The sequence below is a fragment of the Phaethon lepturus genome, unplaced genomic scaffold, assembly GCF_000687285.1.
Source record: "Phaethon lepturus isolate BGI_N335 unplaced genomic scaffold, ASM68728v1 scaffold1491, whole genome shotgun sequence".
Classification (NCBI taxonomy): domain Eukaryota; kingdom Metazoa; phylum Chordata; class Aves; order Phaethontiformes; family Phaethontidae; genus Phaethon; species Phaethon lepturus.
This window is the reverse complement of record NW_010519608.1, coordinates 55,960-83,470: the sequence shown is the minus strand read 5'-3', so window position 1 is coordinate 83,470 and position 27,511 is coordinate 55,960. Positions and strand designations below refer to the sequence as shown.

The 27,511-nt window shown below is 36.7% G+C and overlaps 1 protein-coding gene across 1 annotated transcript in view; it reads right to left on the bottom strand.

Annotated features, from left to right (window-relative positions):
• Positions 1-5,375: 5,375 nt before the first annotated feature.
• Positions 5,376-27,511, bottom strand: part of LOC104628482 (extended synaptotagmin-2-like) — a gene marked incomplete at its 5' end in the record, with an annotated part of 60,736 nt that continues 38,600 nt past the window's right edge. Inside the window, 12 exon segments of the mRNA XM_010297088.1 lie at positions 5,376-5,421; positions 5,541-5,590; positions 7,215-7,320; positions 8,734-8,865; positions 9,497-9,601; positions 12,531-12,919; positions 13,967-14,116; positions 15,087-15,173; positions 17,036-17,110; positions 19,106-19,168; positions 26,431-26,526; positions 27,026-27,115. Coding sequence (XP_010295390.1) covers positions 5,376-5,421; positions 5,541-5,590; positions 7,215-7,320; positions 8,734-8,865; positions 9,497-9,601; positions 12,531-12,919; positions 13,967-14,116; positions 15,087-15,173; positions 17,036-17,110; positions 19,106-19,168; positions 26,431-26,526; positions 27,026-27,115 — 1,389 coding nt within the window.

Below are 27,511 nucleotides of genomic sequence, written 5' to 3'. Positions count from 1 at the left end.
CTGCTGAAAGGAACTACCGTGCTTAGAAAAGGAATAAATTTGATCACCAGTTACACACAGATTCTTACCACGCACCTGATGAATGAAATCACAGGAGATCCAGGATGCTGGGACTTCACAGCTTTCTTCTGTATGTCATTTCTTGCACTGAGGCTGAGATGCTACGCACCCAGCTCTGAGGGCTGCTGGATTATCAAGTCCTGGCAGGAACCGATCCCACTGTCCCCAAACCAAGAACCACCCCTACTACCACAGCCTGGGTGTGAAAGTTTGAAATCTTGACTAGCTTTGTCTGTCTTTGAACCTGTTTCTATATGGATCTTAAAGGGAGGAATGGTCAATATTTGCGATCGAATTAAGGGCTAAAAGTTTACAGCTACTGAGAACTCAAAGAAACAACAAGGGAAGACAGGTTGGCTTCACTTCGGTAACATCTGAGGAAATAGATACGCAGTAGTCTGCACAAATTGGATTCCACTGTAGGTGACTGGCAAGCAATATTCCCTGCAGATGTTGAGAACAGCGAGCATCATCTCTATCACATGAATACAGATGAGAGAACTTTTCTCCCAGAACTGCCATCTAATCTGGCAGCTAAATTCACTGCATGATACCGAAAGAAATACAAGTGGGTTTTTTTACTGCTTTGCATTTTTCAAATAACGTTATTTCAGAAGGTGGCCAACAATATTGTTGAGAGCCTGACAGTAAGCCTTAGAAATCAGTAGGAGAGCATACAATGATAAAGTTAGACACTTCGTTAAGATGTATAAAACCACAATTTATGATTAAATAGCCTGACTTCCTTCAGCAACCAGCTACAGTGACAAATCGGTCTGGGACCATTTGAAGTTTTGTTTCTTTCTACCAAATAGCAAAGGCACCATCCAACATTCAGAGTTTGTTTGTGGGAATATATAAATAAACTGATTAAAGAAGAAACCACATAGGAAACCAATTTTGTATTGAGCTCTTAGCTGAGAAAACACCTAAAATAACCATACTGGTAACTGTATTGGGAAACGCTGCTCTAAGATGGAGACTGGATGAAGTAAAATGATGGTCCAAACCAGTTTGAACCGTACAAATGTTAAGAAAAAGTCTAGGGTTGGCTGAGCCCATCAAGTTAATACCAAATCCATCTGGAAGAGTGTCTTGTGCAATTATTTCTGCTCTCTAACAAGGTCTTGTGAATACATAGGCAGCATTCTTTTGCAGGTGCTGATACAGTTACCACCTGTCTTGCAGGACTGAATGGGAGGCTTGATTTTGATCGAAGTCTGGAAAATGGAGACACCTGGTCAGTACCGGCTCTGCCAGGAAGCGTGCCATCCAGAAGCACCTTGCCGTGAAGGAGTCACGAAGATGGGCATGCTTTTACTTGACTTTAGCTGCTTTCCCATTGATTATCAGAAGCCCTTTATTCTGCTAAAAAAGGAGGATAAAAAAGCCTGTACATAATTTTGTAATTAGTATCAATACTATCCAGTGGCGTCCTTTCTAAATGCAGTAGTGACTGGGTGATGAAATGCTGCTGCTTTTATTTACGGCTGGTGAAAACTGACTGACTATTAGGAATGCAGACGAGTTGTAGCTGTTTAAGGGAAGAGGTATCATAATTAATTATGGTATTCTAATAAAATATAAATTAATGTTTAATGCAAACAGCATAATTTCTATGGCTGTTTTTCTACAATAGATAAGAGGATCCAACACCCCTTCTCTTATTTATGCAGTACATAGTTCTATTTTCTATCAATAACTGTCTTACCAAGCAGAGGGAAGGACAGGGAAGAATGCCACACATAGAAATCTCCTGGTTCTAAATCTAAGGCAGTTCTAGGTCCTTTTGAAAACCTAGTAAATGACAATTGATTAGTAAGTGTTAGAATCATGACGATTTGTTCAATTCATCATTTTAAGAGAAAAAAAATTATAGACACTTAAGTTGAACAACGGACCTACTAATTCTGTTCCAGACCAACAAGCAAGGAATTCCCCAGTGAAGTATCCTGTACTTCTCGCTCCACTTTCTCTCTCATGTAAAACCCCAAAATCTGCCTACGCAACTTCTGGCAAGACTACATAGGTTAGAGTAGTCAGGATACATGACTGTTTTAAAAATTTACCTCATCATATTACTAATTAGGACAGGGATATGTAAAGGATGGGAAAAAGGAGTGTGTGTGTGTAGAGGGAAGCAATACACTGACTTCCATATGAACCATTTATTGAATAAATACATGCATCATAATGTAGAATTACATGAGCAAAAAAGGCAATCTGTACAAAATTGATTACCCTTTGTTCTCATTTCAACTCTCACCATTTGCTGCAGCTCTGATAAAGGATTCAAGACAGAAAATTAAAAGTCTCTTAATCCAAATCCAAGTGATATGCATGCTGATTTGAGTTTGGGTTATAATGCTGCTATAATTAAGAAAGCTGGTTTTCTTGTCAGTGAAGCAGAGTAATTCTAAAAACAGTTTCAATAGTAGAGAACATGTGTTGGTACATACAGGTAACAAAGCTTATTTTTAGCCGTTTCTTAAACATCTTAATATATTCATATTTTAAGGCACAGGATAAACAAGAACTACATGAAAAGCTATCAGTTGATATTGATACATTGACTTGATAATGAGTGCAATTTTTGCCCAGAGGAAAAATGATGTTCGTCCTTCCTACTTCCGTATCAACAGAACAATGAGAATTTGTTAACTATGATACAGAGGTTTGTTTCCACTATCGAAAGAATCAATCTCATCTAGGCAGTCACATTCTGATCCAAAGTCACTCAGGAGAACATTTGTAAAGAGTGTGGCATCTAAGACTGATTACAGTCAACAGGAATTAATGTTGCTGAATTACAATGATAATTCAATCTCTTCATTTTAGATTCCTAAATGGGATCTGGGCTTTTTTAAGAACCTATCCCTAACTTTAGGTTGTGAGCTATTTTGGAAACTTGTCCTATATACTTCATTCAGTTACTCACTTTGTGCTATCATCTCACATTTACCCAAACATAGCATTTTTTTTTCCCCTTTTGAGACTTCGGAAGACAAAATGTGCACTGTTTTTGTTTAAGTGCAGAGTCTTCTAACATATGTCCCCAGACATCACTTAAGACTTGAAACACCAAATCAGTCTAAGAGCCCATTTGTCAGCCATGGATCAAACTCTGGGGAGTCACCGGCCAAGATTACAGTGGAAGTTCTTCTACCTCAGGCTGAACCAAGGCAAAAGGCAATTATGCTGAACTGCTGCACTTAGATCTCCTTTATTTAGATCAGCTTTTGCTTTCTGCATTTTCATTGCATTAACAATGATTCCCTCTCTATGCTTAACATTTTAATGGAAAACTAGAAAAGAAAATATGTATTTCATAATATATGACATTTTATATGAACAGATGAGTGTGTTTATATATATAGATACTCATACATTCCAATATAGAGTGAAGCCTTCAAATGGAAATGTTTTCTTACAAAGAACCTCTCTCTATTGCCCAGTCCATCAGAAAGCAACAGCAGCAAAATTTACAATGTAGGTTTCTTCACTAAAATTGTCTTGTATAAAATGTGGCAATAAGAAGTCCATCACTATATAGAGGTGTATATCTGCGTGTCACACACATCCATGACAAATGTTCATGTTAAACCAAATTTAGACAAACTGAAATGAGTCAATTCTTAAACTTGAAAAAGACAAAAAGCTACATCTATGGTAGGCACTTTGGTACATCTAGTAATGTAGGCATATTCTACATCTAGAATTAAGGTTCTGTCAGTATTCTTACAATAAAGCTAATTTCAGGAGTTCGTTATTCTGCTTTAAAATTCTTTCTTGGCTGAGACATCATCCTAGATTCTTAGCTAAATAATATACTTCGTCTGTCTAATTGCATACTTATCCAAGAATGAGGATGTTGGCTCTGAAAGAGCTGAACTGTTCTCTTGGATTCTTAATGCACATTTTTATAACAGTCTGAGAAAACTTACCAGAAAAACAAAAATCTGTTCTGAATTTAAAAAAAAAAATCCCTGTAATTCATAAAATGAGTTATGAGCTCAGCTGTTTAGGCTGATACTCTCCCTTCAACTCTCAACTGTCTACTTTTATCAGTTTGTGTTAATTGTATCTTGCAGCAGACTATGGCAATGCTTCAGTTAGAATGCCATTATTTCTCAAGAAACCTGTGTGGACCACTGAAGTGCATTTTTCCATGCACCTAACATACCAAGTAGTTGTGAAGCAACTGTAAGGACAGTCGGTTTCAACTCAGTTTCACACTTTCTTACCTACTGGTGTTCCATTTTAGTATTACAGAAGGTACAGCATAATATACTATTTAGTACAATATTGTATAATAAAAATAACATATGTCTTGTGTGTATGCCTACTATATGAACTTACATTGCAAGCTGATTTGTATACCTTATAAATCAGTGAAGCAAGAAAGTAAGGACCATTCTAAGTGGTTAGAGATTTTGTTTGTAATACAAAAAAAGATCCATGTCCTCATACCTTCAAAAAGTCACATGTCTAGTACTATATAGTACAGGAATAAATAACAAAATCCAGGTGAACCTGTGTAATAAAACTGTACTGTTTGTTTACTCCATTAAATGAAAACTCAAATCTAGAAACTGTCATTCATGGACCTCATCCTCTACTTATACAGTATTTATAGAATACTCATTTTTGTTTATAATATTCTATAGCATGATTTTCCAATAATACATTTATATATAAATATTAAAATGTTAATGTTTTGTACATTTTAAGCTAGCCACACTGGGCCAGAAACACAATAAAGTAAAAATGTTTTTCTGAAGTTTGTTTTTGAAGAATATCATAAAATGATTAAGACCATTGTGCTGCAAAGACAAAAGAGATTCATCTGAAGAAATTAACATGCATTTGGAAGAACATATCTATATCCTTTATCTCATTTTCTTCTGACTTCAAACCAGCATCAAACAATTATAAAAAAATAATATATATTTACATGGTACAGTATACCTTGGTGAGATATAAAACAAGGCAGGAAAACAGCAGAACATAAACTTTTCACTTTCTAACAGGTACAGCCATCATAAAGATCAACTTAAACACAAAGGCTACTTTACTGTACTATTGCACATTACAGTAACACATAAAATTGTTTAGCAAATTAAAATACAAAGTTTAACAATGAGAAAGGCTATGTCTACATAAAATGACCAAGTGTTATAAAATTATTGGGGATGTGTCTAAGAACTAAATCAGTAAAGCTATAAAAATAATATTGGTACATCTGTGAGAACACCCTTTAAAAATATATAAAGGTTGGCCAGATTGTGCGTGGAGAATTCCCAGTATCCATGGGCCTAACTTGCACCATGTGGCCTTGTACCATCTTCTGTTAAATCGTACCTGAAAATGAAAAAAACAAAGAATTTTTTTTACATTTAGCATGTATTATTAAAACTATTATTAACACACCAGTTACTAGTATGAAGTATTATCACTAATAAAGGAAATACTATACTTACCACTGGGTCCAGCCTTTAGCAAGTTCTTCAGATGCCAGAGGTATCAGTAACTGCGGAAAGTTAAATTAGGAATCAATGCATTATGTGTGCGTTTCATTCTATGTCTTTTAAAGATCAAATCTCACAATCCTGTATACTACAGCATAAGTAGTTGAACATGAGCCGGCAGTGTGCCCAGGTGGCCAAGAAGGCCAACAGCGTCCTGGCCTGTATCAGGAATAGTGTGGCCAGCAGGAGTAGGGAAGTGATCATGCCCCTGGACTTGGCACTGGTGAGGCCGCACCTTGAATCCTGTGCTCAGTTTTGGGCCCCTCACTACAAGAAGGATGTTGAGGTGCTGGAGCGTGTCCAGAGAAGGGCAACAAAGCTGGTGAGGGGTCTGGAGCACAAGTCTTCTGAGGAGCGTCTGAGGGAACTGGGGTTGTTCAGTCTGGAGAAGAGGAGGCTGAGAGGAGACCTTATCGCTCTCTACAACTACCTGAAAGGGGGTTGTGGCAACGAGGGTGTTGGTCTCTTCTCCCAAGTAACTAGTGATAGGACAAGAGGAAATGGCCTCAAGTTGCGCCAGGGGAGGGTTAGATTGGATATTAGGAAAAATTTCTTCACTGAGAGAGTGGTCAGGCATTGGAACAGGCTGCCCAGGGAGGTGGTAGAGTCGCCATCTCTGGAAGTGTTCAAAAAACGTGTGGATGTGGCGCTTCAGGACATGGTTTAGGGGACATGGTGGCGCTGGACTAATGGTTGGACTTGATGATCTTGAAGGTCCTTTCCAACCTAGTGATTCTGTGAAGTAATGCCACTAATAAACAATATATTTTACATCCTTGTCATCATAGCTGTCTGCTATCTGCCCAACTTTTAGTAAAGTTTCAAGTTGCTGTTTTTGACCTAAAAATCTATACCCTTTAACGATACGGTCCCAGAGCATCTCAAAGGCTTAAATTTTGAACACGGCATATCTTGGTAATGGCAATCAGCCAATGTGTTTATGCTAACAGCCTTCCTGGTAAACAGGAAAACTAAGAATACCATTCACCAGGAACTGACCATGATTCTGACACCTCTCATCCCCTTTACAGAGCTCAAACATGGCAATTTGCAAGGGCGTAGGAATTTACTATTCCTTTTTGCATGCTCCAAATCACATGTGTAGGAAATACGGTGATTTAATGAGTGCCTACAGAACACTGAAGTTGCAAATACCATAACTGGTCTTGGCATTGGGAAGGTCTCCAGTAGCAGTTCTTTCTCATGGATTTTACAATGTGGAATTTTAATTACTAAACATACATTTGTTCTGTGTGCTTCTCTAAGTACTCACGCTTGTCTTTCCAGTTTTGTCTGAACATTTCCTGAGATATTACCTGTTTTATACTGGTTATTTTCTTTCTCTGACTGCATGATTAGTAAGTCCGACATGCAGGTTTCTTTTGTTACTGCGAGCCTCAGTAGAACTTACCTTTCTCTAGGATTACTGCCTCATCTTCTGATGTCTGTCTCTGCAGTTTGTTCCTTCCCTTACTGAAGCTTGACATTTAAGCCCTCTATGATTTTTAAAAGCTTCATACCTGAATCAGATGCTTCAGTCAACACTAACACGCTCATACCACAAGAGGAGTTTAGTGTCACATAGTAACATGCTGTATTAACAGAATTTGCTTATTGTCAACTTACTTTTCCAAGCAACCCTTTATCTTTGGACAAGAAACCACCACTGTTCTTCACTGCTACATCTAGTGTTCTTCTCTGTACTTCAGGCAGGGAAACACTGAAATCAAATCTGACAGGCAAAGTGATGCTTTAGAGAGAATTTTGTACTTGAAGTGGAAGTTCAGTTCCTACAGCTAAACAACAATTCAAATCATAAACAAACGATACCCCTCCTCAAACAAAAAATGAGGTCTGAGATAAATGAAGAAAAAAATCCCCATGTTTTGCCTAAAATTTTTCTTCAATACTATGATCAATATCAACATCAAATGTTTGAGACTTCCATTACCTTTGGTCTCTAGAAGCCACTGGTAAAACAAAACAAACAAAACCCCAACCGAACAAAACAAAACAAGGAAAAGGTCAACCACTGACTCTACAGAGAAGAGAATGAGGAATCCTACTATATTGACAGCTCAGTATCACTGTTCTCCAAAAGGGAAAGACTGGTCAGTCTTACTGATCCTCGGTCCTTGAGAACCAGAGCTCCTTTTCTTTCTTGGCACACCAAGGAAACCTATCAACTTTAAAGGAAGAATGCATTGTTTGCTAGATCTGAAAGTTACAGAAAGTGCGGGCAAGATTATACCACAATCTACCTCTACTTGTCACTACAGTTCTTGAACAGCTTTATTGCTCTGCAATACATTTCACTTGGAAAGACACAGAAAAAGAAATTATTACCTGGAATAAACAGGAGATAGCTGCACTGTCAGGAATACCTACCAGAGCCTCTAGCTAATGATTTACAGATTTCCCTTGGACAGAATGGACTTACAGTGTTGTTTTCCCCAAATTAGCTTTCTGTCTGTAGAGAAAGGTCATCTTTATTGAAAAGTGATGGGTGGGGGAGGAAGGGGTACACGTGTGAGGGAAACAACCATCAAAAAGCTAAGTACAAAGATACGGATTTTTATGCCATATAATATTGCACAAGCTTGCACAACTTGCAACCCATGGGCCAGGATATAAACCTACAAAGAAATTTCCTGACTCCCTGGAAGATGAAAAGTGCTACCAAGTAGATTGACTGAGCAATTTGATAATGCATAGACACTGACCAGCCAGTCCTAGCGAGGAGGCAGCATCTATCAGCCAGGCAACTGGCCACTCGGAATCAACATGCTTCCTGGCAGAAAGGGATACCAACAGCACTGCCCAGCTAAAAGGCACTCAGGTTCTGATCAACTGCCAGAAGAGTGCAGACTGCTTCTTAGCTACCAGCACAAGGCAATGTAACTGACGGAGGATAAGGCAGAAAAGAAGAGAGAAGTGGCTGGTAACAGAGTAAGAAGGGCTATAGTGATAACAGGCAATACAAGGATGGGAAGAGCTATTATAGCAAAAGAGGAAGGTATGATCAAGTCTGATGGTGACAACTAAGAGTTTCAACAGCTCATCCATTCAGGTAAGCTGAGATACCTTGATTTGACAGCTTTGTAATTACATGATATAAAACTACTACACATAATTCAGAACATACATTTGATCAAACACTGGGTTTAATGTCTTCTTTGATACATGTGTTTTTCTTCTTCCTGATCGTCTCTTATCAGGCAATAAATACATTCGCACATATGGATCGGATCCTTCTTCTGAAAACGCTATTAGATTTCTGTGACCAGGAAAAAACAAGGAAAAACAAGGAAAAACACTTAGAAAATAAATGAGACATTGCTGAATGTAAGTGTCTACACTACTATCTCTTAATTTAGTACATGAATCAGTTGTGGGATATCCTGCACAAAGTATGATGCACAGGATACAGGACACAGATAACAGCAGTGGAAAAGAAAAATTAAAAAAAAAAAAAAAAAGCCAAGCAGTGACTCGTACAAGATCAGATAAATGCTGAGCAGACAGCAGAAGTAGGAATACAATGTTTCTTAAATTCCAATTCAAAGTTTAGAGGTGGCTTTCCAAAAATCATATGTTTTTGTCATTCCATGAAAAATTCAGTCTCTTAAGATATAGCTTTCAGATGCTGCTGATAAAAATCTACATGCCATTTTAACTTAAAATCTGACAGAGGCATAACAGACAAATACAAAACCACAGAAAAATCTTAAAGTTTTTACAGAGTGTAAGTACAGCTCTGTATGTTTTTGTATTTACACATAGTTACAATCAGTATGTTATTTTACAAGTAACAAAGATCACCCAGACAATCAATTTAAGAGGGTAAGTCCAGATGTGACAAAGTTTACAGAGAAATATGCACAGAAATGAAATTTGGTATTTTACACTCTTTTTTTTAGGAATGCACTACCACAATCAGTTTGTTTCTTTGTGAACTATGACGAATTGTTAGCTGAATCTGTCCTAACGGAGACTGCCCCAGAGTTGTTCCACTGCAAGAAAAAGTAGAACAGTACACTTGGTTTTTAAAACGCATACTTAAAGTAAGACCTAACAGAAGTACATGCGGAGTAGTTTTCCCAGAAATCATGTATTATCCATTAAACTTTTCACTAGACCAAATGTAAAAGCAGCATATCTTCAACAGTTTCTTGTACTTCAGTTCCTTGTTCAAGAGCTCTACTCTCCAAAATAAGCGAGGTAGTCTTGTCAGTTTAGAGGTCAGCTGCTCTTCAGCACTCTGGAAACCATTATCAGTAAAGAACTTGGTTACCCTAAAATAAACATTAAAGCAGTACCTAAGAAATTGGAAAGAATAATGGTGCAAACTGCAATGAAAACCTCAGTGACAGGCCACTCTTACCTATGACCAGGAACCAGTTAGAAGACCAGCTCATTCTTCTCTAAATTCTCTAATGCAGAAATATAGATATTCTTGGGATTAAAAGAGTGATAAACTCATTTATTGTCTTAAAAGCTAAAAGCACAGTATAAACACAGCCATTTTATTTTTCTGTAGCTCATGCCACATTGAAAATAAGATTAGAATCAATTTACACTTAAAAATACAGCTCATGCTTAAATAAAAAGCAAGCACCATGTTTAAGAATTTCTGTTTTAAAGAATGACAAATATTTGCAGAGTTCCCTCATTCTCTATGAAATGCTTATTTTAGTTTGTGTGAACTGCCTATGAGTATTTTCTGTTTCACACAGGACAGTATATGGCATGCTTGGCATTTCTCAATCACATGAAGGATATCTTAACTTCAAGGAAGAGTCATGCCTCTTTTGTGAACAGCTGCTACAAAGTGATTGCTCCATTAAAATTCCTAAGTCATTCACTTTAGAAAAGAAGCTTTTCATTTCAGTATTTTCTTAGTTACAATAAAATAAAATAAAAATCAGAGCACCTAAAAACATGGGGCCTGCAATAAAGGACCTTCTTAGCTGTAGCTTTACCACTCTTATCAAATGAGAAAGTTTGAAATTTGTGTATTAGTATTTCAACATTCATCATAGTTAACAAAGTTTAACCCAGTTTTGTGCCAGAAGGGATAAACTGAAAATAAGACAGCAGAGAACCATAGAGATAAATGGGGGACTGGAGCACATGAGTAGATGGTGAAGGAAATGGGTTTGTACAAATTGAAGAGAATGTCAACAGCAGATTCCATTGCAGTCTTTCACTACTTAAAACAGACATTATAGAGAAGATTGAGTCAGACTCCTTGTGGTTGTGCGCAGTAAAAGAACAAGAGGCCAAAGTCAAGTTGCAGCAAGATAAATTCCAATTGGAAATAAGGAAAAAACATCTTCACAGTGGAGTGGTTAAGCACTGGAATTGCTGAGAAAGTTTATAGGACCTCCATCCTTGAAGATTCAAAACTTGTTTGGATAAGGCCCAAGAAACCTGATCTAACTTTCAAGTGAGATTTGCTTTGAGCAGAGGGCTGACAGACCTCCAGAGGTTCCTTCCAACCTATATTACTGTATTGATTCTTTGAACTCTGATAAGAGAAAAAGAGGAATTGGTTCAATCCCTTACAAATAAAATATTAAAATCTTTCTATGTAGCTTTACAGAGAAGCTACATGAATAGGGAATTGATTTCCATTCTCCTATTCAGAGCAGAATGGCTGCTCAGCTATCTTTACTGGTAAGTACAGCTGCCCATTGAGAGAAGTAAAAAAAAAATAAAAAATAGAGAATTTAAGAAAGCATGGCTGCAGCATGCAGCGTATGATCACCCGGCCCCACTTCTGCTTAAGCAATAACCACCAGCGGCAGTTGTAATGGCTGCATCTGGCTTAAGTAGGACTCTAGGGAGACAGTTAACAACACAATAGTTAAGTGCTATCTTGTGCAATAACCCAGACATCTTGCTCACAGCTGAGGGCTAGTTGAGCATGTACCAACTGAAATATGCAAATATGACTATGAGTCAATCAGCTTACTCTGTAAGCAGGGGACAGCCCAGAGCTTGTAGAGCTCTCCTGCATGGCAGCAGGCTGCACACCATGATGCCTCTCAAGGTTACTCCTTAAGGTTAGGAGGAGTAATGTCAGCTACTCGGTAAGTGACATGGCAATAAGCGCACTGAAAATTTGTAATCGTAGCTAAGTGATATAAATGACTAAGAGTGTGTGTGTGTGTGTGTGTATATATAATCCTACAGACATAAACTGTTGACCAAGTCTGGGACTAAGTCTGGATCCAGCTGCACCTAGACTCCTCTCTGAGGAAGAGTTTAGAATGCAAGAGGGTCCTCTCTGAACCTTGTGACTCAACAGGAGGGGCTCCCTAACAGTTTTATCTGACCCTTTCCTCCATGCAGTAAATAATAAAGTGTACCTTGCCATCGAATTTTGTTAAACCACTGTCACATTTACCATTGAACTTTGTTAACTCACTGTCTTACATCAATAAAACATATCGCTGCTTCTCTCTTGCGAGTGAAGTGTATTTCCACAACATAACTGACTATTCATTTAACATTGTTTATAATCAACTATCCCTCTGAGTATTTTAAAAGACCAGCTATATTCAGCTTAATAATAATGCCAGTCGGATTCAGTGGGGAAACAGACAACTATTGCCATGAAAGTCATTAATGTTGTATGGAAAAATATCCCCCCCTCTTGCCATCCCACTCTTTTTAGCACTGCACAGTGTAGCTATGAGAACAAGGTGAACTTTATGATGATTGCAATGGTAAAGTAACTTCTAACTGCAGAAACTGTCCGAGGTACCAGGAGGAAGCAGAAAATCACAATGACTGACTTTCAAATACCAGGCTCAAACTGCAACAGGAAAAAATATTACTGAAGTGCAAACTAAGCACTCTTTCATTGGCTGCACTGATGACATTTTTTATAAGTCAGCTTAGATATATTGCAAAAACAAGTAATTATCACCATACTTTTCAAGCTGTCGTAGTCTTTGCCGTAGCTCCTGTGTGGCAATAGGCAGAGATATGTCTGAGGCTATGCTAGGAGTGGGTTCTTTGACTGAGAGGTGGCTGGGAGAATAAGAGAAGTTGGAGGCATGAAGACTGGAGGAACTTCGGCTGAGATCTGTTGGCCACTGAGGGCTGGCATTGGGAGGCTGACTTTTTTCAGCTGTATCAGTCTTTTTATCACTATCAGTCACTGGGGAAGCTGGGACAGGTTTGTTTGAATCAGGTGGTGGTGAGACAGGAACCTGAGGCTTAAAAGATGATTTTCTGGCATCTTTGGAAAGAGATGGCCTTTTCACTTGGGCTGAGTGTTGATGATCTGGAGATCTTGCTTGCTTTTCAAGAGAAAGGACCTATAGTTTTTAAATAATAAATAAAAATAATTAAATTATTAAATATTACTATTTTCCAATACAAAAGACAGGATCAAATTTGTTTCTGCAAGAGTTCTGGTTGGTGACAAGTTGTTAAGTTCAGACACTAATGCAAAACCGAAAGTATTCACACTACAACAGGAAACCTTTTGCACAGCAAAACACAGCTCCATCTTCTTTGCGGCAACTACAGTAACTATAAAATAATGTGAAATTCTCCATTCATTTAGAATTATTCTTATTATCCCCTTCCCATACTCTACACATCTGGTGCAACTGCTATTTACTTCGCAGCTCTAGTCACCTGGAAAGCTATTATATAATTTTTTTTCTTCTCATCTTTTGAAATTTAATCCTATATCACAAGTTCTTCTCACTCATTGTCCTTACTTTCGCTTTTACAGGTTATTTTCATTTATTAATGACAAGTAAGCAAGTGCTTTAGAAAAGAACAAGTAACAGAAGTTAACATAAGTTTGACAGTGTTTGCAAAGAGATACACTACCTTATTAAACCAAATAATTTATCTGGGAAAAAAGACAAACCAACTTTGAGGCATGCAAGTCTTGTCTTCAAAACTTCAATGTGCTTGAAAGTTGGTCTGAATTATTCTAGTACTATCAAGGTACTTCCTTTCCCTATAAACTTTATTCTTTTTAAACCATCATGACCTCATTTCTATTTCTATTAAGAAAGTTGATTTCACTGATCTGTAGCCTACTGAGTCATAAGACACTTGAAAGAATTCAGATTCCAAACATGAATCCCGAACATAAAACCACAGGGAACCTCAGTCTTAATTAATGCAGCTGACTACTGTTTTGTTCAGAGAATTTTCTGTTTTTGAAATAGAATGTGTTTAAATTAGAGGTTATCTGTGTACTTGATAGCACTGCCACAACTAAGGACACCTGGCATTGTGACACCCAAGGAAATTCATTCTTCTTCATAAAGCTAGAAGACCAGAAGTCCCAATAGTCTTAAAGATGCTTTCAGGTATTTACAATGGGAAAAGTTTTAGAGTACCCTGAGTGCAATCTTCATGTTTATAGTGCTGTTTGGACCAGAATTGCTCAGGTGGAACCGCTGATGCATAGTCAAATCTTCACTCTCCAGCAACTGGCTTAGAGGCAGTTTGAAGTTCCCCAAAGAACACTGATGCTGTTCATCCCTCACCTGAAAGAACACAGAAGCAAAATCATTTTTTATCATTTTGCTTTGTAAGAATTCAGAGAAAGAAAAGGAAATTATAGTTTTATTTAAAAACAAAAAATCCAAACAATATCTAGTGTAGTTTGTTCTGAAATCAAAGTTCCCTGATCATAAGATTACTTTACACTGAAGAAGGAAATAGCAAATTGTCCTGGTTTCAGGTGGGATCGAGTTAATTTTCTTCATGGAAGCCAGTATGAGGCTATGTTTTGGATGTGGGATGAAAAAATGTTGGTAACATACTGATGTTTTTAGTTGTTGCTAAGCAGTCAAGGACTTTTCAGCTGCTCATGCTCTGGTCTGCCGGCAAGAAGTTGGGGGTGCTTGGGAACCTGGGAAGAGGCACAGCCAGGATCACTGACCCCAACTGGCCAAAGGGATATTCCATACCATACAACGTCATGCTCAGTATATAAACTGGGTGAGCTGGCCAGTGAGGGGCCACAGCTCAGTCAGCGCGTGGTGAGCAACTGTGCTGTACATCACTTGCTTTGTATATTCTTTTATCTTTTTTTTTTTTCCTGTCCTATTAAACTGTTTTTATCTCAACCCATGAGTTCTACCCTTTTTCTTTTCCAATGAGAGAGGAAACAAACCAGCCATACATAACAGCAATTTCTGCTAGCAGTTAAGACTGTTAAGTTTTGAAACAGGTATCAAAATTTACGTTTTTTCCTTTCTTTTTTTTTTTTTTTTTTTTTAAGACAACCATCAACTATATTCTTCTCGTGAGAGATTGGTTATAGTCTTTCTTCCTTTTAGTAACAAATGCAAATAAACATTTCATAGCCTGGTCTTAAAAACCACTTAAAGTGTAATTTTAATGGTGTTCACAATATATTCAGTTTCATTTCGTAACATCCTGTAATGTCTGAATGTTACTACTGAAATGTCTTAGAAAAGAAGGGTATCTAAAGAGAGTGAGACAACGTACCTCAACTTCAAGATCTTGTCTTTTGGGATTGTGTACAAAGAAAGTAAAGTTTTCCTCCCATACTGGTTCATTGGTCTTGTATCGAATCTACAGTTAGAGAACAGGAAGCATACAAATTATAAAACATTTTTGTCTAATAAAGCCAGTGTCAAGAGTCGAGTACATTTTTCCTTTTGGCTTTGCAAAATTCATGTCTGAAACCTGATATATTTAAACAAAGGCCAAGTGGGATCTGCCCAAGGCATATATAATATCACATATAAAATTATACACGGGACATGTAATAGATTATCTTTGCATTGAAGTTGCTGTACGTAAAGTAAGACTCCTGCTAAAGAACCTTTACTTCACACCAGTCTATGAACAAATGCAACGTCTTCAGACTGGTGCATTATCTCTCTTTTCAAACTTCCCTGTAAGGGCTGAGCTAACTCAACGAAACTCCTAGAAAATAGCATTTTTCCTTCTAATCTCCAAGTAGCCATGTGGAAGATTTCACTGCCAAATCTCACTACTTTCAGCAACCCACTCATTGGGGGTGTGGGGTATGTGTAGAAAAAAGTGCTCATTAAAAAAAAAACCAAACAACTATCTCCAGGAACAAAGGACTTGAATTTCTGTCTCCATTCTCTAATAAGTATCAAAACGAAGACTGTACATAAGACATAGTTTAGGCTTCATGACCACTTTTGACAGGATATGAAGAAGCCAAATTAGTTGTCCTCTCCTTTTGGCTCACTGATACTTTTACTTAAAAAAAAAAAACAACCAAACAAAAAAACCTGCCACACACACATTGCATATATCTACCTATCTAGGTATTACATCACTGTTGCTGTTTTATTTTAAAGAGCTCTTGAAATGCACAGAGGTTAATTATGGACAAGATGACAGGTACATTGAATGCCTTGGGTCAAAATCACCCATCAAGGTGATTGGGATCACCATCAAGATCGACATCATGGCAGGCACCTGTTACAGACCACCTGAGATGGATGATGACTTCTTCAGACAACTCAAAGCTGCCTCAGGTCTGCAGAACCAGATTCTTGCCGGGAGCATCAACTACTGTAATGTTTTCTAAGAAGGCAGCACAGTGGTGCACAAGCAGTTTAAGAGTTTGTGCTAGGAAAACACACACTGTTGTGTTAGGTTGCTCTCAATCACTGGATGTGTTGGCTAGGAGTGGTGTTTTTCTGAATCTGCTACTTACAGATGAAGAATATTAGTTTGCAGATGTGACTGTCAACAGCAGCCTTGGCTACAGTGACCGTAAGATCACAGAGCTTAAGACCTTAAGGGGCATGAGGAAAATAAATAGCAGAATAAAAGCCTTGGACTTGTGGAAAAGCAGGTATCAGCTTGCTCTAGGAACTGTTAGAAGGGATTCCATGAATGTCTACCTTGGCGGGCAAAGGAGCTCAGGAGTGCTAGAGGACAGCCATCTCAAAAGCACAGAAGTGGTCCATACCTCAAAGCAGAAAAAGTGTCAGACAACAAAGTAGCCTAGCTAAACTATGATCTCCTGAGAGCTGCACAGCACTTTGACTGATCTAAAACCCTACTTTAAACAGAAAGTTTAAGCAGATGATCTTCAGTGGTCCCTTTTGACCCGGGCATTTCTCTGTGATTCTGTAAATTTTCAAATCTTCATCTGTTTTGAAGCCTGCTGTTTGCCAACATCATTATTTATATAATCACTACTGTAGGAATCCCAGCTGCAGATCAGAACCTACTGTGGAAGGACATCTACAAAGTCTGACCTCTACTCACAGACAGTTTAAATTGAGTAAGCACCCATTCAATCCTTGACTTCTTGTAGGCAATTTCAGTTCTGGTGGTAACTTTTTAGTGCAGTGGATACACTCAATGGCTTGATAGAAAATGCCAAGCACACAGAGCCACCAAATGTTTGTAGACAGAGCGAAGTGTAAAGAGTAGGAACTTACCTTACTTTCCTGTGCCTTGTGCCCAACTGACAGCAAAACAAGTGGGTTGGGATTGCTGTTTATTTTCTTTCCTGACTGGTAAAGAAAAAGCAAAAACTTTGCCTTCAGAATAAAGCAAAACCTCTGTCCTTTGAAATGTAAATGTTTGCACCTTAAAAATACAAATCATATGCATCCTACTATATGCTTATCCATTATTCTCAGTATTTTATTCAACAGGCTTGAATGGCAGACTGGCTAGTAACTGGTGAACTCATTAACATGAAGGCATCCAACTACCCTAAAAATGCTGAAGCAAAAAGGCTACAAATAAGCAGGAGTTTTAGACTCCTTTCCGTTTTCTTTGAATGAAATTAGTAAGTGCAAATTCCTATCCTTTAATGAGCACTACAATCCCCAAAGCTAATGAAGCATAGTTAAAACTGCAAAATGAATATTGCATGCAGATGGGACACATGGAAAATGCACAAACTCAGGAAGCTTACTTCATTTACCTTGCAGTAGTATTATTAAATTGGATGTAGTATCAGAACATGAATTATTCCCCCCTTTTCAGTTTGGGGAGACAGAAGATGCACTACAATGTACCTGATGTATATTTCTACAGTTTACCAGATACTCTTTATTAGAGAATCAACCATCTGCCATATCTGAGCCTTGCTCACCAGCTGTATAGCATTACATCAAACTGTGAAAATAAACACCAGTTTAGAAACAAATTGTATTCACACAGGAACATTCCCAACTGCATGTTTCATTCACGAATTTTAAATTAACCTAACAAAAATTTAAGTCAGAAAGAAAAGTTAGACATGAAAGTTAATCATCTCAAGCAGGTGTTAATGCAGTTTAAAAGGCCTAAGAAATATAGTATACATGGTTAATAATATGCTTTCAAGTCTACCATGTGGGGAATTGTACAGATCAGGTATGTAAACAGAAAGTTAGTTAAAATCTACTTAATGCATGTAAGGTCACAATTACAGCCAGGTGATTAAAATATCTTGTATTTTTAAATTAAGAATGTGCATAAATTAGGTATTTTTGGAACTGAACTTACATTTTGGACATCATACTTTCACTAATATTACTTGAATTTAATGTGACACACTGCTTATAACCATACTTTCCTTTAGAAAAAAAGCTGTTAAGAAAGCACTCCTTTCTTGGATGAATGCCGCATTTCCCTTTTTATGATTTCTAATCGAAAATATTTAGCTCTTGTCAAAAACAACAGAATACAAAGGTTTAAGGAACAGAAAGTCAGATTACACTCCAACTGACGGTATTTAAAAACGGTAGGTGAAATTTGTTTCATTTTTTCTTTATCCATATAAAGGTGCTTGAAACTCTCTTTTCTTCATGAAACGATGAAACTACTGAAGTTCACAAAAAGACCCTGTTGCTTATGCTGATATGTAACTAGAAATAATTCTAATTCATGCTAAATAGACAGCAATATGTACACACACGTATAACGCACCTCTAACACCTGCCACTGACAGATTTGCTGTTCACAGTCTAATTAGAGACTGCCTCTTCTCCAAGTTCCTCCAGCTGAGAACTTGGCTTATGCCTTCCAAGTTTGCCTCTCAACTCTATGTCTTCCATATCAAAAAGCTGGGCTAAATTTATCATTTATATAAAAGAAGTAAAGCCTTCTAAAAACATCTAGCAGAAACAAGATTATTTCAAAACATGTCAGAGACTTATTTTATCGGTTAATCATTCAGAGTTGACTAATAAAGTATCACTCAGTATGTAAAAGATGTCTTAGCTTTCATGTCAGCTTTGTTCTTTAGTTATGACTTCAAATTAGTTCTCAGGACTACTTTTTTTTTTACCCAGTCTATACTCAACTCAGCTGATCTAAAATTCAAATTACCACAAACCACAGTATTTTACCAATGTCTTGACCACTTCTTGAAAACAAATTTAAGTAAAATGGAAAAATACATATAGATATCTGGCAACAGAAATCCCATCCACTGCTGGAAGAGAAATGTTGCAGGCATTTGTGCATTTCCAATTACTTTTGTGACCTTAAATGGACAACTATATTAATTTTACCTTTAGGGCTTTCTGAACAGCAGCTTTCTTCAAGCCATCAGGGTTAAATTCTAATGGATTATGCTTTTAAGTCAGGAGAGAATGAACATATGAAGGGTTAATAAGTCATGCAATGAAGCAACTTCACTAGGTTAACTAATTATGACATGACAACATAGGACAAAGCAGGAAAAAAAAAAAATCAACCCAAAAACCCTCCAAAAATCTTTCAAATGAAACAATGAAGGAACCACAACAACAAAAAAAGGCTGACAAAACTTTTTTTCCCCAGTTGTCCTCTCCGAATGTTTGTATTCTGCTTTAAAACTAATACACTCACTTTCAGTCCACTTGTATTTCTCCTACCAGTTTTTTTTTACCATAGCAAAGAAACTACACAAAATAGGTTTTATTGAATGCCTGGTGTCCTATGGACTGCTGTCTGAACGAACCTTTTTTAAATTTGGTTAAGTACATTTTCACAACATAGAAGCTTCACTGGTAAGTCAAGTAATTATATGCAAGATTCCTTTTATGAAAGAAATTACTATGCTGAAAGTATTGATCATTATAAAAATCTAAGTCCTTTGAGCCTCTTCAGCAGATGAATGATACAAACACTGCATGCTAACTAGAATGAAGGTCTACTACTTTACTCAGTTGAAGGAGGACATGCAAATACACTAGCAATAGGAATTTGAACTCATTTAGCAGGACAAAACCTCTGACTGCTTTCCATTAATTAAGCAAATTTTTAAATTTTATTTTAAGAATAATGTATTGTTCTTGTAGTGACACATGTGAACTACAAAAATGTTACAGAAAATTTGCATTCAACTCATAAGAAATAATTTCAGGAAATAGTATTTTGAAATAAAACAGACTTCATGTTAGTACACTTATGGCTGGCTTTTTCTTGAAGCACAAATTTTTGTTTCAAGGGAGAATTCTGCTTTAAAAACTGTAATATGTGGCAACAAAAAATTGCATAATGGTCTTTTTAAACATGCTTGTTTATGAACAGGAAATGATACTATTAATGCTCTGCCAAAAGAAATGCCTTCCCAAAATTCAAATCCAAAAGCAACTAACATTTAAAGAGAGATTTAACCTTTGCGCAGAAATACTTTTTTACATTTTCTTTCAGAATGTCAGATCCTGAAGTTGGCCAGTATTTTGATGAGATTCCTGGCACTCAGGTTTAAAATTTCTATGTCAGAATGAACATCCAATATGATGAAACTGGAGAAAACCAGAAATAAGGTGTGGCTGGTTTTGGTGGGATTTTTTTAACCGTTATTTTTCTTAAAATAAAATTAAGGAGTCTTCCACAGCTATTTATTTGTTAGGGACTTATTATTGTACTGAAAGACCTTCAAAGATGGACACTGCACAATATCTGGCATTGGAACAGGCTGCCCAGGGAGGTGATGGAGTCGCCATCTCTGGAAGTGTTCAAAAAACGTGTGGATGTTTTGGGACATGAAACGTGGGCGCTTCAGGACATGGTTTACGGGATGTGGTGGCGCTGGATTAATGGTTGGACTTGATGATCTGAAGGTCCTTTCCAACCTTAGTGATTCTGTGATCTCTAGACATATCAATCCTAAAGTTTGTCTATCGATTTCATTAGAAACTTTTATAATGCCCAACAGGTATGTTCCTTGCTGGAGTTTAAGCACTATTTCTTGTTTTCTGAGAAACATTAAAAAGTCACTTTCTTTGCAGCAGCCTTGTATCATTTCCATGCCCATCTTTACTTCTTAAGGCTAAACTCATCCTAGCTACCCTTCCTCTGCTAGCCACGTTTACTGGCTTTCTCATTATCATCACTTGTGTCCTCCAGATCTTAAACTGCTACGGCGAAAATCAGGGCCTTAGTAATGGCCAAGTACAACAGAAGGTCTTACAGGCTACATTCCTCTTTCTATACACAGTATGGTGTCCATCTTTCATAACAGTGTGATACAGCATGACTACAGATCATTTATGTCAAGCTATCCATTAGACAACTATTTCCATTGCATATTTATATGGGTGCAATGACCATCCTCTGTGGGAAAGCACCTTATTTTTTTCAGATCATATCTGCAATTCATCAAGATTATTTTGAACCTTAAACTGCCCCTCACCTTACTGGCCATCTTTCCTCCACATTTGCACCTGCTTATTCAGTACACATCTTTTTTTCCCCCTATATTATTATTCCAAAGAATTTTAAGAGTCAAAAACAAACCTACTTGATCAATTATAAAGGCAGGCAACCAATGATTCCTGGATATTGAACATATCTCAATTCCTCTGGAATCATAGCACGGATAGGCCAAGAGGGATATCAGCTGGGGCAAATATGTTTAAGTCAGACTTCAGGTTTCAAGGGAAGGAGCTGCAGGTCCATGAGGATGGTTGTTGAAAGGCTGGGAGAAGAAAACTGAGTATTCAGTATAAAAAGCCAAGAAAGGCTCTTGCCTTGGGTGACAAAATTGTGTTGCTATGGTTCTGAGTCTCTCTGCAGTTACAGGAAAAGGGGACGGGTATCCAAGAACTTAATTGCTAACAGACACAGTGGAATAAAGCAAGTTTCAGGCTAGTATTCTGTAACAGCCAGTGACATTTGCAGGAAATCCTAATAACAAACCCGTAAATTACACTGTAACTGACGAGCTGTTTTGTTATTAAGCCAGATCCTAATTCAGTATGCTTTGGAGTGCGAATCATTACTTCTTTTGACTCACTAAGTCTTTCCTGGGGTTAAAATGGGGCTTTAGAAGTTTCTGAATCTGTGAGTGCATCCTCAGTTGATGACCAGAAGAGAGTCACTGATCTGTAAGAGCTGTTTTAAAATATGGATAATTTGTATGTTATATAGATGCCAAATTAAACAAAATAAATTGCTATGAGCTAATGATAACATGTTATTAAACTAGTGTTACTCAGTTTCTGAAATTATACTAAGTAGAAGTCTGAATTAGGTCTCTCCTCTCTCCTGGCTTCCAGCCACAAAATCTTGTCCTCTTGCTTGCTGCAAGACTAGCATCCATGCAAGTGCACAACAAGGCAGTTAACAGTGCTGTTGAAGGAAATCCAAACCTGGCTATCTTAAAATGGTTGCTGTTCCACTCTGACTCACAAATTGCTTCAGGGATTTGGAAAGTTTTGTCCAATGTCTAAATAGATGCTGTTACAAGCAGACGACAAGTCCTAATGCAAAGACCCTAAGATCAATAACAACATCAGGGCTACACTCTTTATCAAACATTTTGATATTTTAAAAATTATTTTTAGGATGTATCTAGTATTTTTATAACTAAAAGGAACAGCAACTACTTATCAGTTTTAATACCAAGATAACTGAACCATAGCTTATGAACTGCATTTCTTATTCATAAAATTTTAACAAGATTTGTTAATGGATGTAACTTTTTTTGATACTTTAAAACTAACCTCTACACAAAAACTAATGGAAAAGACCACAGAAAATGGTTTTGTTGGGATTTGGGTGGAGTGGGTCTGTTTAAATCAAAGTTTATTATATAAGCCAAAAGGAGCCAGCCAGCAACAAATTTATCTTAACAATGGCATACCCACTGCTCTATGGCATAAGAGTTCCTATTCGGAAGAGATTCCCATTCTTTTTGAAGATACCAAGGTTGTGTTTACAGATTTAAGTGTAGGATATTCACAGGCTCATTAGTTTGTAACTAACATTCTTGTAAAATTAAATTCAAGCAAAAAATATTAATTAGCCGTTCTTCCTGGCCTGGATTTTCCTAACTACAGACTAACTTGAAAAAAGAAAAGGAGCTTGGGAATTTGCAAAACAAGGAGCACCATGGAGTGAAATAGAATTTACAAGGGAATTTATAGTTTGGGGAGTGCAAAGAACCACACCCATTTTTAAAGCAGTACTTGAACCAGTGTGGAGAGGTTGCAAGTTCTTACAAACATTGAGCGCATCACCTTGTAAAGAAACTGCAGGGATGTTGGTTGTAATATTTATTAGTTTAATTTCTTTGCAATAAAAGCCAATAATTCACCAGCACGCAGTGTGCTAGTATAGTATGCATTTTATTTCTCAATGAATCGGCAATTTAAGTTAAATGTAAGAGCTTTTACAACAAACTTATCTTGGGTTTTTATCATAAAAAGTTAATTACTTACCCAATGATATGCTGATCAATGAAATTTAAGTAGCCTTTAAAATGCAATAAAAATAGCACAAAAACAATGCACACTTGTTGAAACCATGCAGCAAAACAAATTGCATGCTCTCATTCCACTAGAGTGAGTGGCTTTAGTAGCACTAATCCACACTCTGGCAGATAAAAGGTACAATACAAATAATACCAGAGAACTCACAAATAGTGCTCTATAGAGTGAGGTAGTGTTTTCACAAAAGACTAGTCCCGATGCTCTCCTCTCTTTTAAGTATCCACACCCAAAGTTTCCCTCGTAGATACTCTTAGGAAGATGGAAATGGAAGGAGAAAGCAGAGTGATGGGATTGTGGCAGTATGAATGCATAAGCAGCTTTACTACACAAAAAAGTTAAGGAAAACAGTCAAAGGATTCCAGAGAAAACAGTAGATAACAAACAGTAAGTAAGTATTTGTCATTACAAATAGTTTCATCTGTTAAATTACTTTCTGTAGTGCAGCAAGGTGAGAAGTATTTTGATTTTTATTTTTTATTTATTATTCAAATATATTAGCCCACTTTCCAAGTTTACTCTAGGTAGTTCAGATTTATATGGCAGATCCAACTAAGAAAATTGAGAGACCAGCCTTCTACACCGTTTCTATTCCACCTGAAACATATTTCAGACAAATATCCCAATGTCTCAGCAACCCACAACTGTGATGCATCTATGCAAAAGAAATGCCTGTGCTGGGGATTATCCACTATAACTCAAAAAAACAAGGCTGATGCCAAGACCTAAAATGTACCCCTGATCAGCATTAAGAAATCCATTTTGAATATAATAAAAAGTACACATTCATCTAGAAAATATTTCATAACAGTAAAGTTTTGGACAAAAGTCTTCAAAACTATTAATAAAGCTCAGTGTAATTTTAACAGACTTCATTCTCTTTGAACTTTTTGTTCCCCATAAATACATGCAATTCAAAAGACCGATTAATTTTGCTATTATGTTACATGACCCCTATCAGTGACACAACACAAGAAACTAGCCTTGTCTGGCTCATGTTTAGCCTTGTAAAAGTTGTTCCATATTAGAATGAAATGGACATAAAAAAAAAGCTGTATTCACTATAACTCACTGCAGTTTGTCTAGCAGCTCCATGACAGTATTGAAGCATTGTCTTTGTAGATTCTATAGGAATGTTTTCAGTTCTCCCACATGAAGAAGTCTTCCCATGCTATTTTTCCACCCACCTAACTGAAGCCTTTTTGTGTCTGGTTTTGGACAACTTGAATTTAACACAGTATTGTATTATTTTATCACTGTAAACTTGTCAAATGAATTTTACAGGTGTTCAATGTTACTTTCTATCACAGTCTTTTAAGTTATTTCTTTCCAGAAATATGTTATAATTTAAATACGGAGTCATTTGTAGCAACTGCTTTTCTAGGCTGGTAGAGCAAGACAAAGAAAAAAAAAAAAAAAAGAAGAGGGTTAAACAGGTCCTACGCTATGACCATCCTCAGTCTCAACCCATCCAGGCAATCTTATACTGTATAGACAGAACATCAGACACAGCAGTAAGAAATTTGGGATCCTGTTCCCAAATTTCCTAACAGGTCAGCTTTGTGCAAGGATCTTACCCTTTCTGTGCTCTACAGTTTAGAGATCTACTGATTAAGAGATCAAAATTAAAACACTGTCCTGTAAAGCAGGCAGAACGCAAGATTTGCAGCCTAACCTTTCTGAAGGAGGGAGACAATGTTACAGAATGTTTGTTTAAAACAGGAACAGAAAAAACTAGACCTATGACAAAGCCTCTGAGTATTTGCTGGAGAAGCTAATCTAATATAGAGAAGCAGGGAAATACGGAAAAAAAATTGGAAATTGTGGATGAGAGAACTTTATTCATTTTAAGTAAGAGGCTTTAGGGTATTTTAACAAATATATTAAACTTGTAACAGTTTAAGTAAAATCTAGTAGTTGAACAAGAAAATAAAATGGGTTGAATTTAATCTAGTGCACAAAACAGATGGCAGATAAACTTTTTCTGTGTGCTGCAGTATTCTGAAACTGATGTCAAGCACACCAGAATTCTACTGTATTTCTGCTTCCTCTGTACTACAGTAATTTTACTCTTTTTCTGCTAAGTTACAGAGTTTCCCTAAACTCAGTACAGTGAGGTTAAAAAGGGAATGCAGGACTCTATTCCAAATGAGCTACATCTTTTCAGCTTTTAAAATAACCTATAAATACTACTTCCAAACTCTGCTCTATACACCCTGGAGCAGGCATGAACTCACTAGTCAGTGATGTAAATTGCTTAGGCTACTAAGCTTTCATTTGTCACTACTCTCTTTGATGTGTCATTTTAACTTAAATTTGAGTGGACAAATTAGCAAAATGCATTAAAAAAGTCTGGCTTGAAAACTTTATTCTCTGATTAGTGTTTTGGTCATCACTTCCAGAATTCCTCCTCTAATAGCAATGCTGAAAAACAGCAAAACTCAGTGTTATGCTTCGCATATCTATTTATGGTAGGGTTTACTTTATTACTGCTGTAATTTACAACCAGGAACAGTACTTTACTAACCTTAAGTAAACTACAAAACAATCTGTGCTTATCATAAACAATGTATTTCACAGTCCCATGCATGTAATGGCAGAACCATTGATTTTTATGTTTTTTATGTTGTGCACAAGCAAATAAAAAATACTTCAAATGACAACCTGACAGAAATCTCATACAAGTTTTCTGCCACTGTAACATCAACTGCACAGTATTAATTTCATGATGAAAACTTCAGTACCTTCAAATCTACCACAGATACCCTAAACCAAAGCAAGCAAGTTTTCCTGAACTCAAGGAAGTGGGCCTTTTCCCAGTTAGTTCCTTAAAACTCCTCATGCTAATCCCATACTATTTATGGAAAACACTGTAATAAAAACATGCAGTCTTTCAAGTCCAGGAAAGGAGCATTCTTTAAAGAAAAATTACACTGATTAGGGAGTAATGTTTTATTAAATATATATCTATAATACTATACTACTAGAAACGCGGACCTTACATTACATGTTTTGAAACAAGAGAAAGTATAGAAAACATGGCATAATGTGTGTTAGTAAAGCAGTGTGTCATACTACCAAGCAAGACATGCTGGAAGCACACAAGAGTACCCATACCCCATCAGAATATAACTTACGGGCAGGTTTCTTGCTGAGTCCAAATAGAGAATAAGCAATGCAGAAGACAGCCCATCATTGGCTTGGTCTTTATCAGCTCTAATGCTTGTTAGCACCTAAACCAAAAACAAGCCTTTCTGAAAATCAATTATTATTATTTCTGTCCCATTCCTGAAAAATATTTTTAAAACATCTCCCAAAACACAAACATTCACAAATGCACACTATGTAGCATAAGAAGTAAGTTTTCAAGACTCATATAGGTATTTCAAACCCATTTTTATGGAAATTTCCACCCAATTTCCTAATTATTTTTTTTTAGGCTGAACAGATTACAATATCATATTCAGCTTTATCTCCCAGGCTAATGAAATGTTAGCTGATATTCTCAAACCATAACATTAAGAGGATGACGAAAGTATTTTAAAATATCTCATGCCACAAGAGTACATTGACAGTTATGACTGGTTTGAGATTTCTAAAGACAAACAGCTTGGAATAAAGTTACAGGTTTATTCAAATCCACAACAGCTAGAGAATTAAGTTACATAGTTAAAAGGAAAAAAAACCCACAACAATTAAGATTAGCATAAAAGTAATGTGTTCCTTTAATACCTTGTCTAGATTTTCAGCAGTTGGCATCAATGTGAGCCATTCCAGTTTTAAATGCAATTTTCCTTTGGACACTTCATCCAAAGTAAACCACTAAAAGTTAAGAAAGGTAATGTGAAATAATCTGACACCAAATAAATACATGATTGCAATTGGCTTTTCAGGACATTTAAGAAATGCTAAGCTTTACTAGAAATCTCACTGAGATGAAGTCTGAAAAGATCTGATTCATTGTTTAAAATGTCCTATTTCACACTAAATATTACAACACAGAATAACAAAAACAGCCACATGAACCTCTATGTTACATAGTAAGAGCATTTTTAAAATATCAAGAGAATTCTTTAAGCTCTGTAAAGATGTTCTGGAAATACAAACCCTGCATAACATTACTATAAAATCCCTCTTAAATACAGGACAAAAATTAGTCTGCTAAGTATAACAATAGTTAAACCAGGCAATTAATTATTCTCCTCTAACAAAAAGCTC